Source organism: Sus scrofa, chromosome 15 (genome assembly GCF_054392235.1).
Source record: "Sus scrofa isolate SSC_HxYL_T2T_F1_AM1 chromosome 15, Sscrofa_HxYL_maternal_Yorkshire_Landrace_v2.0, whole genome shotgun sequence".
NCBI classification, from domain to species: domain Eukaryota; kingdom Metazoa; phylum Chordata; class Mammalia; order Artiodactyla; family Suidae; genus Sus; species Sus scrofa.
In genome coordinates this window covers 48,638,133-48,652,408 of record NC_139397.1, presented here as the reverse complement: position 1 = coordinate 48,652,408, position 14,276 = coordinate 48,638,133, and the positions used below count along the sequence as shown (strand labels likewise).

The following is a 14,276-nucleotide window of genomic DNA, read 5'->3' as shown; positions in this document are numbered from 1 at the left end:
GAGAAATAATTAGTTGGTATAAGCTCAAACCTTGTCAGCCCAACCCTTGTTTGTCTCTTCTTATCTGTGGTTCCTAGTTCCTACTTCACAGGCTCCTCCCTCTGCTCCTACTTTAATCCTCTCCTACCTGAGCCTTCCAAACCTACCTTTCACATCCTTACTTGCTGCAGTCTCTCAGCTGCCCCTTTGCTAATCAGCGGACATAAGCTCCCTAGCCAGAACTGTAAGGCCTTCTTGAGTTGGCACCTGGTCTTTGAGAGATTTATCTCTGACTCTGTGTACCTTACATTTTAGCACAACAGTGTGGATGTGTCTCCAATCTCCAATCCCAGCCTCACCATCACAGCTCTCCCTTCCTCCCATTTTCTCTTCCTCTCTCTCCCTCCCCCTCCCTCCCTCTCCCTTCCTCTTGCCCTCCCTCTCCCCCCTCCCTCCTCTTCCCTCTCCCTCTCCCCCACCTTCCCTCCCTCTTCCTCCCTCCCCTTCCCTCTTCCCCCCTCCCCTTCCCTCTTCCCTTCTCTCTCTCCCCCTCCCTCCCTTCCTCCCTCCCTCCCTCTCTCTCTTTCTCCCTCTTCCCCGCCTTGTTCCCCACTCCTAATTTCTCTTTGTTGCCTCACCTTCAGAGTCTTCCCATTTTTTGAGGGCCAAGTTAAAGATATCAGCCCCTCAGCAGGAATTTAACTCTCATTATCTCATCTAAAAAGAATCCGTTTTCTTCTCTGGACTCCGCATTTGTCCTATGGTTCCTTCCCTCTGAATGTGTCATCTATGTAAGGTGGTCACTACGTAGCAGGATGTCCAGGCAAACCTCTTGGATCACAAGCCTCTGTCCAGTCCACGGTCCTGATCATACATCTCGGTAACTCCACGACTGAAGCCCCCAGGGGCTCCTCACATCAGCCCTGCTACTTCCCCCATCCAGACCCTCATGGTTCACTAGGCCTGTAATCCATCCATTCTGTGAGGCCTTTCTCTCACCCACTGCTCCCACTCTAAGGAACACGCTTTATTTTTTTTTTAATTAACATATTATTTTTATATGGCTGACAAATGAATGTATATCTAGGCATTTTCAAAAGTGTAAAAAAGAAAGGCATACATTATCCCCATACCAGACATCACTATTACTGTGTTCACGTTTCTTACATGGGCCAATGCATATTCCACAGTTTGGGTGTCTATAATTGAATATTGTCTCTCTTGGTGATTTACGTGATTTCTGGAGTTCCCTGGTGACCTAGCAGGTTAAAAGATCCAGCTTTGTCACTGCTGTGGCTCAGGTTACTGCTCTGGTGTGGGTTTGATCCCTTCCCCAGGAACTCTCATATGCTGTCAGCATGGCCAAAAAGAAATACATTATTCTAATTTTAAATATTATACACAATCATATGGCAAATAGTATTGCAAGTAAAGCTTTTTTCTATTTATAGTTAATACCTTAGAATAAATGCCTAGGAAAATTCTTTCTGGATCAAATGATTGAGGCACTTCTGTGTGTCTTAATATAGATATTTCTTGACAGTCCCATTGTGGCTCAGCAGTAATGAACCCAACTAGTATCCATAAGGATCCAGGTTCAATCCCTGGCCTTGTTCAGTGGGTTGAGAATCTGGCATTGCCATCAGCTGCAGTATAGGTTGCAGACATGGCTCAGATCTGGTGTTCCTGTGGCTGTGTATAGGCCAGCAGCTGCACTCTGATTAGACCCCTAGCCTGGGAACTTCCATATGTGCTGTGTGGCCTTAAAAAATAAAAAATAGTACAAATATTTCTGTAAAACAAAGTTGATCATTTCACTTGCCCACTTTAAAAATACACATATTTTCTCTGGCTCATTATGTGTAACATAAATTCAAGTTCGTTGTCATGACATTCAAAGTTATTTTCCCAATTTTTGAAATACTGAAAAGGTGTTACAGAAAGATAAAAATGTAAAAAGTAGTTTGCTGTAATCCTAGACATAAGAAGTAACTATAGTTTAAAATGTGGTATGTATTTTTTATAATTTTTCAATTTTTTTTTTTTTTTTTTTTGCTTTTTAGAGCCGCACTCACGGCACATGGGGTTTCTCAGGCTAGGGGTCCAATGAGAGCTACAGCTGCTGGCCTACACCACAGTCACTGCCACGCAGGATCTGAGCCAAGTCTTCGACCTACACCACAGCTCTTGGCAATGCCGGATCCTTAACCCATGAGCAAGGCCAGGGATCGAACCCACAACCTCATGTTCCTAGTAGGATTTGTTTCTGCTGCCCACAACAGGAACTCTGTATTTTTTATAATTTCTTATGCAAACACCAATATGCATATATACATATATATACACATATACATATATTTATAAAACTTGATTTATCTGTTTATCTACTTTAATTATTTTTGAGAAATAGTATCATGCTTTAATATTATTCTGAAGATTTTTTCAGGCAATAAACATGGTCAAAGTTTTGTGTCCTCACTTATAATTCCACCTCATTCTGTTTAGTCATTGAAAAAGATTCTATTGCCTGAATGCACCATAATTTATTTAAACTATGCCCTATTGGGATATCCATGTTGTTTTCAGTTTTTCACTTTATCAGCCATGCTACCACTGTCCTGATATATTACCTCTAGGATACTGTCTGTGATGCATCCCTAAAGCTGGACTAGCTGTGTAAGCACATTTAAATTTTTTTTTTTTTTTTTTTTTTGTCTTTTTGCTATTTCTTGGGCCACTCCTGCGGCATATGGAGGTTCCCAGGCTAGGGGTCTAATCGGAGCTGTAGCCACCAGCCTACGCCAGAGCCACAGCAACGTGGGATCGGAGCCGCGTCTGCAACCTACACCACAGCTCACGGCCAACGCCGGATCGTTAACCCACTGAGCAAGGGCAGGGACCGAACCCGCAACCTCATGGTTCCCAGTCAGATTTGTTAACCACTGTGCCATGACGAGAACTCCACATTTAAATTTTTATCGCCATTACTGAATTGCTCTTAAAAAGAGTAGGTATGAAACAGTATATGAAAAGGTGGAGTCTCCACATTCCTACTGAAACTGGATAAAGTGTTTATAATCTTTGCCAATCTGGTAAGGAAAAAAATTTTTTTATATAATTTTCTTTCTTTTATGTTTGTAACTTTTATATTTTTACATTTTAGCATATTAATGAACTATTTGTTTAGTCACTTTCTCTCTCATCCTCTTTATTGAATTATCCTTCTTTTTTCTCTGCCTGATGAGACCCTCCTCAGACATTGTGAGGCAGAAGTAGACACATTCCTTCTATACTCACTTGATGCTTTGTTCGCACCTCTCAAAACTTGCAACCCTGTGCATTGCAAAGTGTATGTTTTGTTTTGTGTTTTCTCTTGCACATCTCTGTCTGAAACAATTAATTGTTCCTTAAGGATGATACTCTTTAAATTCAGTTTTGAAACGTTCCCTACTTAGTGATACGATGTCCATACATTAACTTTCAGTATTTTTTTAATGGAAAATGGCCATTTCTTTATCTACAGTTGAATTGTGTTGTATCATTTTTGTTGTTGAATTTCAATGTATTTCCCAAACGGCAAAGCTTAGAGCACCAAGGTGAGTCTTTGTTTGTCTAGGTAAGCTTCTCATTAACATCTAACATAGGCATAAGAGACCACATAAATGATATGCTCATCTTATTTGTAAAAAACACCCCATGATCAAGACCCAATATGTGCCCAATGAGTAAACTCAGTCAAACTAGCCACTCTTTTTTTTTTTTTTTTTTTTTTTTTGTCTTTCTGCCTTTTCTAGGGCTGCTCCCACGGCATATGGAGGTTCCCAGGCTAGGGGTCTAATCGGAGCTGCCGCCGCCAGCCTACACCAGAGCCACAGCAACTAGGGATCCAAGCCACATCTGCAACCTATGCCACAGTTCACGACGACACCAGATCCTTAACCCACTGAGCAAGGCCAGGGATCGAACCCGCAACCTCATGGTTCCTAGTCAGATTTGTTAACCACTGCGCCATGATGGGGAACTCCTAAACTATCCACTCTTAAGCACAATCACTATCCTGACTTCAGATGAATTTTGCCTAATTTGAACTTTCTAAAAATTGAATGATACAGTGTGATTAGTTTTGTGTCTTGAGTGCCTCAACCTTCGCTCCCACTGATACAGGTAAATTATTCTACTACATGCATACACCATGATGTATTTACTCATTCTGCTTGTCGATGGGCTTGTGGGTTGGCTTTACCCAGTGCAGGGTTTTTGTAAGTGGTGCTGTGTTACATATGCTTTCATGAATTATTTGGTGGATGTACGCATATTTTTCTCTCAGGTATAAACCTACAGACAGCTCTGGTAGATACTGTCAAAGTGTTTCAAAGTGCTTATACCAAGCACACCCCCATCGCGGTGTAGATGACACCCAGGTACCTCACCTTCCACTGTTCTTGGCATTGACAGTCTTCCATCTTAGCCATTCTAGTGAGTGTGCTGTCACTTTAATTTGCTATTCCCTGATGACTGATCAAATCCATCACCTTTTTATATGCTTATTAGTCTACTGAATACCTTCTTTTATGAATTGTCAGTTTAAGTCTTTTGCCCATTTCTTTCCCTACCAAATATTCATCTTTTACTTATTGTTTTGTATATAGTTTTTATACATCTGAATGAAATGTTTTATTGTTTATATATTCACCATTTATATTCTGATACTCTGGGGTTTTTTTTGGTCTCATAATGGTATCTTTTGGTAAAGATATGTTTTTAATTTCAATGAATCAAATTCACTTTAGCTCTTTTTTCTTTTGTGGTTAGTGCATCTGTATTTAAATCGTTACACCAAATATTTGGGAAGTTCTTTTCTTAGTGTTTTAATGTCCAGTTTAAGAATCCTACCTCTCCAAAGTTATAAAAAGTATTATCTCCAGGATTTTTGTGGGAGATTTATTTTATCTCCATTCTATTTATTTTCATTCCATCTGGATTTAATTTTTCTGTAAGGTATGAGGAAAATTCAAGGAATTTTTTTGTCTATAGTGCAATGCAATTGGCCATTTGTTGAAAAGTCAGTCTGTCTCCATTAGACTGTAGTGCAGCCTTTGTCATAAACCAGGTAATTATATATATATATATATATATATATATACACACACACACATATAAGCCAGATAACTATATATAAATTCATATTATATATAACCCAGATAATTATATATATAATTTTATATAATCAGTCCTGTTACTGAACTTTATTCCATTGATCTATTTGTCCATACATGTTAATACCTTTCTATCTTAATTACTGAATTCCTTAATAAGTACTGATATCTGGTACTGTAATCCTCCAGCTTTGTTCTTTTTCATATGGATATCTATGGCTATTCTTGAACCTTGCTATGCATTTCCATATGATTTTTATTTATTTATTTATTTATTTTTTTGGTCTTTTTGCCATTTTTTGGGCTGCTCCCGTGGCATATGGAGGTTCCCAGGCTAGGGGTCGAAGTGGAGCTGTAGCTGCCGACCTACACCACAGCCACAGCAACACGGGATCTGAGCCATATCTGCAACCTACACCACAGCTCAAGGCAACGCTGGATCCTAACCTACTGAGCAAGGCCAGGGATCGAACCCACAACCTAATGGTTCCTAGTCGGATTCGTTAACCGATGAGCCATGACAAGAACTCCTCCATATGATTTTAGAAACAACTGTTACCTTCTGCAAGGAAAGTAGGGTTTTGATTGGAATCGTATTATATCAACACATCAGTTTAGGGAAAACTGATGCCATTTCCAATGCCGAATTTTCTGATCCTTGACATAGTATATTGTCCCATTTATGTAGATCTTATATAATTTGTCTCAATAATGGTAGTTTTCTGTCAGAAAGTCTTACACTCTTTTGTTAGAATTAATCGCAGCTATAGCACCCTTTTGATAATAATAGAGTTAGTATTTTTATTTTACTTTCTTTTCGTGGCTGTTTTGTGAAAATTATATTTTTACATTTATCTTGTATACATAAATTGATTTATTAATTCTAAGTGTTTGTAGGTTTTTACAGACATTCTATGTAAACAGTTGTTATCTACATCAATGAGATTGATTTACTCTTTTTTTCTTTTCAAATCTTATGACCTTTTCTTGCCTTATAGCAGTGGCCGAAACCACCAGAATAATGAATAGAAATGGTGACATTGGATCTCATTGCCCTGTCCCCAACCTCAGAGACTAAACTTTTAATTATTTATTTATTTCCATAAATGTATTTGAATTGTATTTTTAAAATCCCACAATGGAAAAGTATTAAATTCTACCACTAAAGATATAAAAATTCAAAAAAAACTGTAGGAAAATTATTGGAATTAATAGATAAAATTAGTTATATAAGGCAAATAAAGAACACAATGTTTTCTACATTTTTTTCACTTTTATGGACTTTCTACATATAGATCAGTATTTACTGAATTTTTAATTCTTTGGTTGTTGGATATTTATCCTGTTTTCATTTTATCACCAATTCTGTTCAAGTAAATATGAAATATGTACAAATAGGATCACTAATTAGAAACAAACTAATCAATAAAAAATCAATTATACAGAGAATCACTATCTTTTATAGTCCACATCCTGACCAAAATGGAATAGAAATAGAAATCTATAGCAAGAAATCAATAAAAATGCATCCTCCATTTTGAAAGTAAAAGACATATGGTAAACAGTTTAATGTGAAATCACAGCCCTAAATGCACACATTAGAAAAAGAAGATCACTTGGAATCAACAAGTTAAGCTCCAGCTAATGGAATTTTGATAGCGATGTGACAACACAGAAACATTGTACTTTATTGTGAGACTGTGAGCAGTTAAAATCACATAGGACAGGAAATTCCCGTTGTGGCCCAGTGGAAACGAATCCGACTAGGAGCCATGAGGTTTCGGGTTTGATCCCTGACTTCACTCAGTGGGTTGAGGATCTGGCATTTCTGTGAGCTGTGGTGTAGATCACAGACGCGGCTCAGATCTGGCTTTGTTGTGGCTGTGGTGTAGGCCAGCAGCTACAGCTCTGATTAGACCCCTAACCTGGGAACCTCCATATGCTGCAGCTGTTGCCCTAAAAAGACAAAAAAAAAAAAATCACACAGGACAATGTAGCAGTTTTTCTTGTCGAACCCAGAGAGGCTCTAGGATAAGCACGTGTCACAATAAAATGTGGAAGCTAGCTGTCTTTTGCTAGAAGACCAGACAGATGAGCATTTACTCTGCTTCTAAAGTGAGTTAACAAAATCTACAGTTTTCAGTTGAGAAGAGTTTCACCAAATGCTGAATATAAAAAGCAACATGAAAATAATACAAGCACCTACATGCCCAAATGGCATATATTATGTAATCATTGTTAAACATACAAATAGTACTACATACTGTTTGCAGATATGTATACACATAAGTATATGAAATTTATGAAAATATAAATGAGAAGAGACCATCACAATTTCAGAATATGGGGTAAGAGGAAAAACAAATGGATAAGTGGAGAGGAAGGAGATTGTGACTGTGTCTGTAAGATTTTATTTTTTAAAAAGAACTGAAGCAAATAGGGTAACATGTGGTGGTGGGTATCCAAGTGTCTGCCATATTCTCTACTTTCTTCTATACTGAAGCATTTTATATTGAACATTTAGAAATATACTACATATGTTATACCGTACTCAGGGTAAGATAGATATTTTCTTTAAATATATAATATGCACAAAGTAAATAACTGGCATTTGTATACAGTTATTTGTTGATATTAAACTATTTTATCTGTTTGCTTTGCCATAAATAGAATTACAGCTCCATTGCTGCCTCTGAAAGCAAGCTTTCTTTGACATAGTGATTTTAAGTTGCTCTAAAAAAAAATCTGTAAATTTGATAGAAGTATGTTAAAATGTTCCAAAGAAAGGAGTTTATACTACATATTTCTGCCTTTGTGTTTGTATTTCAAATAATGAACTTTTTTCCTGAAATTAAAATGTATAGAAACAAGCACAGCATAAGATGAGATCCCTGGGACACAGGTAGACAGTATCGGCCAGGTGTAAACATCATCTCTGCAAGGCTTTTTCTCCAGGTGTGGGTGCTGCCACCTAGTGGGGACCCACAGGAACGACATGGACACCACATACATTAGAAATCTGACCTCTTTTTTAAAAAAATTTATTTATTTGTTTGTTTGTTTGCTTTTTAGGGCCACACCTGTGGCATAGGGAAGTTCCCAGGCTAGGGGTCCAATTGGAACTGAAGCCACTGGCCTATGCCACAGCCACAGCAACGCTGGATCTGAGCTGTCTGCGACTTACGCCACAGCTCATGGCAACACCAGATCCTTAACCCACTGAGTGGGGCCAGGGATCGAACCTGTATCCAACCCATCTTTGCTTTGTGAGCCTGGAAAAAGCTTTGAATTGTAAAAAGAGCTGACAGTCTCCAAAGGCGTAGTTTCATCCTTAAAGGCTCAGCACAGCATAAAAAGCTCTGTAGTCCCACTGTATCTATGACAGACAAGTAGGTGGTGCTGCTCTCTGATGTGCAGGAGTGAACCTACTTCTTTGAGGCCCTTTGCCTACATCCATAGCCGTCAGACAGCGAAGAGACACATTGGGGTGGGCTTTGTGTGGGTGATACGGGCTGGAGGGCACTCGAGTTTTGTGCTGGGGCGTCCTAGCTGGACGGGAGGGTCCTTTCAGTCACTGTACAAGCTGTGCTCCCCTTGCAGCCTCCACTTCATCGTGTTTGACACGGAGCTGGCCCACGACATCCTGAAAGTGTGGGACGGGCCGGTGGACAGCGACATCCTGCTGAAGGAGTGGAGCGGCTCAGCGCTGCCCGAGGACATCCATAGCACCTTCAACTCGCTCACCCTTCAGTTCGACAGTGACTTCTTCATCAGCAAGTCTGGCTTCTCCATTCAGTTCTCAAGTAGGTGTCAGCTCCTTTTTCTTGATCTGGTGGGGAAGACAGAACCTCATTGTACCTTAGGGTTCCTCAGATAGGAACATACCTAAGTTGAACATAACACGAAATTTTGAAAACTCCTGTCAAGAGAATGATTTGCCTTAGAAAATTCTGTTCATTCTCAGATGGGAACACACAGTGGCTCTCCTTTGTTATGTGAAAAAAAAAAGTTTTGAGATAATCACTAAATATCCAAACTTGGGCCCAAGATGGATGTGGGTCTCTCCTGGAAGGTCAAGTTTATCTTTGGTGCTCTTCTTGCCGAGCACCAATGCTGGTTGGTGCCACGAGGTCTTGATGTTTTCAGGCAGCTTGGACCATTTATTCTCAATTTCCCTGCAGAGATGGGCCCGCAGGTTCCCTCCGTAGGGCTGGTTTCTATCAGCTCAGGTAGCGTAGTAGTGCAGGACTTAGTGTGACACCACATCCTCCCCTTTAAACTGTCACCTCTTGAAGATGGTCTCCACCTTCGTTGTCCACCCCTTTTGTAATGAGTGGCTTCCTGAGAAGGAAGGGGGGCAGATATTTTGTGGCACTTTAGTCTCTGAGGACTCTTCAGATGGCACCACGTAGAGCTGTCACAGCGTTTGGTAGCACTCCGGGTCAGCAGTCATCATGTAAAACCAGTGGAATTTGCACATAAATACATTCCAGCTCAGTTTATCTCCAGGTAGGTCACTGGTGAGCCATATTCAGGATTTACATAAGAAAATGGACTTAGGTCAATTTGCTGCTTTAAAGGGTTGGTAATAAAATAGAGGTTAAAATCTGCACAGCTTCTCACCTCTGGTTCACTGTGCTTTGAGCTGTAATTTGTGAATGTATGCTCACAGAATAGAACCTGTGTGTGGTAAAGTGTTTACTGGTCTGTGTCCAAAAGATCAAGATAAGTTTGCTACTGCTTTGGGGGAAAAAAAAAAAATTATTATTCCAAGATTCTATCACCCAAGCTCTTTTTATGAGATAAAAATGTCCTCTGTCTTCAGAAATTGTGGTGAGAGTCAATGGTAATTGTGTGTGATGTACTGTCCTTATTTGGCAAAACAAAAAACTTGTTACTATTATGAGATTATGTTTGTTTTCCTCTCTTACCCATTCTATACTCTCCTGGCCTTTTTTTTTAAATATACTTTAATTTTTATAGCATTTTTATGTTCACCGTAAATTTGAGAGGAAGGTACAAAAAGTTCTTTGCCCCCTGAACCCCACCCCATACATAGCTGTCTCCATTATCAGCATCCCTACCAGATGGTACATGTGTTATAGTTGATGAACCAACATGGACATGTCACCATCACACCGAGTCACACAAGGTAAACTATCACACATATGGTTTACCTTGGAGTTCATTCTTTTTTTTTTTTTTTTTGTGCTTTTTAGGGCCACACCAGCAGTGTATGGAAGTTCCCAGGACAGGAGTCAAATGATACAGCCACAGCAACATGGGATCCAAACTGCATCTTTGACCTACACCGCAGTTCACAGCAACACCAGATCCTTATCCTTAACCCACTGAGCAAGGCCAGGGAGTGAACCTGCATCCTCATGGATACTAGTTTGGTTCATTTCCACTGAGCCACAACGGGAACTCCCTGGAGTTCACTCTTGATGTTGGACATTCTGTGGGTTTAGAAAAACAGATAATGACACATATACACCATTATAATACCATGTAAAGTAGTTTCACTGCCCTAAAAATCCTCTGTGCTCTGCCTATTCCTGCCTTCCCCACCCCAACCCCTGCCAACCACTGGTCTTTTTTCTGTCTCCATAGTTTTTCTTTTTCCAGAGTGTTATATAGTTGGATTACACAGAATGTGGCCTTTTAGGATAGGCTTGTTCCTCCACATCTTTCACAGTTTGATAGCTCATTTCTTTTGGGGGCTGAATAATAAATTCTTCATTGTCTGGCTGTATCACTGTTTATCCATTCACCTACTGAAGGACATTTTGGTTGCCTCCAACTTTTAGCAATTATGAATAAAGCTGCTGTAAACATTTGCATATAAGTTTTTGTATGAACATAAATTTTTAACTCCTTCGGATAAATATCAAGGGGTGTGATTACTGGATTATATGATAAGATTATATTTTGTGCCTGGCCTTTTAAAATGGTCCCTTTTCAAAATTCATGTGGAGGGAGTTCCCGTCATGGCTCAGTGGTTAACGAATCTGACTAGGAACCATGAGGCTGCAGGTTCGATCCCTGGCCTTGCTCAGTGGGTTAAGGATCCGGTGTTACCGTGAGCTGTGGTGTAGGTTGCAGATGCGGCTCGGATCCCTCGTTGCTGTGGCTCTGGGGTAGGCTGGCAGCCACAGCTCCGATTCAACCCCTAGCCTGGGAACCTCCATATGCCGCGGGAGTGGACCAAGAAATGGCAAAAAGACAATAAATAAATAAATAAATAAATATTCATCTGGAACAAAGAAACCACTCATTTTTCTATATCCCTTAATGATTTTCTGTTTTTTAAAAGACATCTTTCTAGTTTGGGTTAAAGACAAAAGAGTGTCCCTTACTATGGTTATTTGAGAGCACAGGCATTGTTATTCTTCCCAAGTAATTAGTATATTGATGCTTAGGAAGTGGTAAACATGAACACACCCATTAAAGTTCCTATAGAAATGAAACTGCTTCATTTTTTAAACTTGATTTTCCAAGTGTTCTAGTTTCAACCATATGGAATTGCCTTTTTTGCAGATACAAAAATGGTTGAATGTTGGCAGTTTCATATGGTTTAACATAACATTTGATATATACTTTGAGAAATATTATTTTAAGGGTAAAAATGTAGCATTGGCTCTGAGGCCTTTTTTTTTTTTTTAATGAGTTTTTGCAAGGTCCTTAAAACTCTATAGCGAGGGGGGAGTTCCCACTGTGGCACAATGGAAACAAATCTGACTAGCATCCGTGAGGATACAGGTTTGAGCCCTGGCGTTGCTCAGTGGGCTGGGGATCCAGCTGTGAGCTGTGGTGTAGGCTGGCAGCTGTAGCTCTGATTCGACCCCTGGCCTGGGAACTTCCACATGCCATGGTGTAGCCCTAAAAAGCAAAAAAATAAAATAAAATAAAATAAAATAAAATAAAATAAAATAAAAAAGAAAGAAAACTCTATAGAAAGGAAAAAAACAAGATACTAAAACTTTTCTTGGCATAATTGAGAAAAACGGCCTAGATTGTAATGCTGAAAACTTGGATTTCTGTCTTGACCTCTAAAGATTTGCAACTGACCTGTTTCTTTTCTTACTGCTTTATTTGTAAACTGAAGAGACTGCGCCAAATATGAGCATCTTTCGATTTGCATAATTCCACATTGTGCGTCATTATTTCCCTCTGACCTTGCCGACCTGCCCCCCCCACCATTCCCCAGTCTCCCTAGGGGTGGACACAGACTGTGTTCTGTGGTTCGAGCTGGGTGCCTCCAGGGGGCGCTCTGGCAGGAGATGCACGGTCTCTCCCTGTCAGATTCCCTCCATCAGGGCTGAGGTTTTTCTCAAGAAGCACGTCCGTGCGTGTCCTTTTCCAGGTTTCCATAACCGACTCCCAGTAACCACGCATAGTTCTACTTGGAATTCGACAAACCCAGCATTTGTAAAGAAGCGCTCTCCAATCCCCTGTTGGAAGTAGGTCGTGGGTTTTATGTTAGACCCTAAAGGATACAGTTGCAAAAGGAACATTGTCAGATTCACGTCCCAGAACCCTGCTCCAGCACTAGCAGCTGGGAGGTATGGTTATTTAGGCTTGGACTCTCAGGACCCCTGCTCCTGTCTCCACTCCCCTTTCTGGGCACTTTCTGAGCCCCCCACCTCCACCCCCACCCGGAGAATCCAGCTGTGAAACTAAACCAGGCTGGAGGCTCCCAACTCCAGACTTGAATGTCTTTCAAAAGTGCCTAAGAGCCTAACCCTCCAGTTCAAGCCTCACTGCTCTTCTGTAGGTAGAAGGCAGGAAATACCCATTTGTCTTCACGATCCTGGGACATCAAAAAAAAAGAGGTACTTTAAGTAGCAGTTAGATTTTGCTGCCATTCATAAGCCATTCTTTGAAGTATTACCACTGATCTATGATTTTGAAATAAAATTAGGAATAATGGAACTTAAATATTTTCCTCAAATAATTGACACTTAAGTATGACCTTTGTTGCAAAGCAAAAATGACATTTATTCAATAGCATTAAATTAGTTTTCTTGGTAAGCCATTTTAACCTGATAGTCTGCCAATACTATGTGAATATTGTAGATATAACTTAATTATTGGAGAAAAATACTTACTGGCACATTTTTTAAGAGACATTTGAATTATCAGATTTTCTTAATAAATTTAAAGCTTAAGAATTAAACATCAAGCTCTACCTTTGTCACATAATTCCACACCTGGTCAGGGCTTTTTAATTTTGACTATTTCTCTGTTCCTAAAACACCTTCCTCAACCACCTTCCTTCTCCCCACGCTCTCTTGCTCCTCCTTCTTCCACCAGCCTCTCTATCATAGCCTTTTTCCTGGTTCTCATCTTGCCTTCCCCACACTGTGAAGGCCGGATGTCACTAGGCTCATTCTCTGTCTCTTTCCCCTCCATCAGATTCCAGAGACCTCTCACCTGAGTGTCTGGCTACCTGGGCAACAGCCCCTCCATTTTGACGTGGAGACAGAAGGCAGGCGACTTAACACGTGAAACGTGACTGCACTTCCAGTCCACTCCTTCCCCAAACCAGGCTTTTTTCAAGCCTTTCGCATCTTGGTGAACATCAGTTCCATTCTGAGAGTCACTCATAACAGAAGCTTTGAAGTCATTTTTACAGACCCCTTTATCTTCCACCCTGTCTATAATTGCGCATCAAAGTCAGTAGAGTCTGTGCTCAAAATCCCAAATCCGTTCCCTCTACCTGATCCCTGGCCACTTTGGTCTGAGTCCTTTCAGATGGAATGTGTTTTCATGGCTGACTGTCTCAGTGCCCTCCTGCCCTTGTTAAGGTACTAGCTTACCTGGTTGGCGGTTCCAGGATGGGTCTTAATGAGGCAACTTGCTTCTGCCCAGACCTCTCCACTGTCTTCTCATCTCAGCCATAGAGATGTCTGATTCTCCCCATTGCCAAGAATAAAGGCTATAAAAGCCTTTATGCAAACTACCCAAAAAAATCTACATTTTCAACATAACTGCCCTCCACCCAGCAGGGCTCCAGCCTCCCCTGAGGATGCATGTATTTAGTATATGTTCATTTTACACACTGCTCTTGGCTTTTCCCTCTTTGCTTGCTTAATGAACCCACGTGTGGACGCACCATCTTTTAAGACTCCTTTAGCA

At 40.3% G+C, this 14,276-nt stretch overlaps 1 protein-coding gene across 2 annotated transcripts in view; it reads left to right on the top strand.

Moving 5' to 3' along the window:
- CSMD1 (CUB and Sushi multiple domains 1) overlaps window positions 1–14,276 on the top strand; it is a 1,878,204-nt gene that overhangs the window by 1,603,546 nt on the left and 260,382 nt on the right. For both annotated transcript variants that reach the window (XM_084999785.1, XM_021075826.2), the window contains exon 26: window positions 8,736–8,938. In XM_084999785.1, coding sequence (XP_084855911.1) covers window positions 8,736–8,938 — 203 coding nt within the window. The remainder of the gene's footprint in view (window positions 1–8,735; window positions 8,939–14,276) is intronic.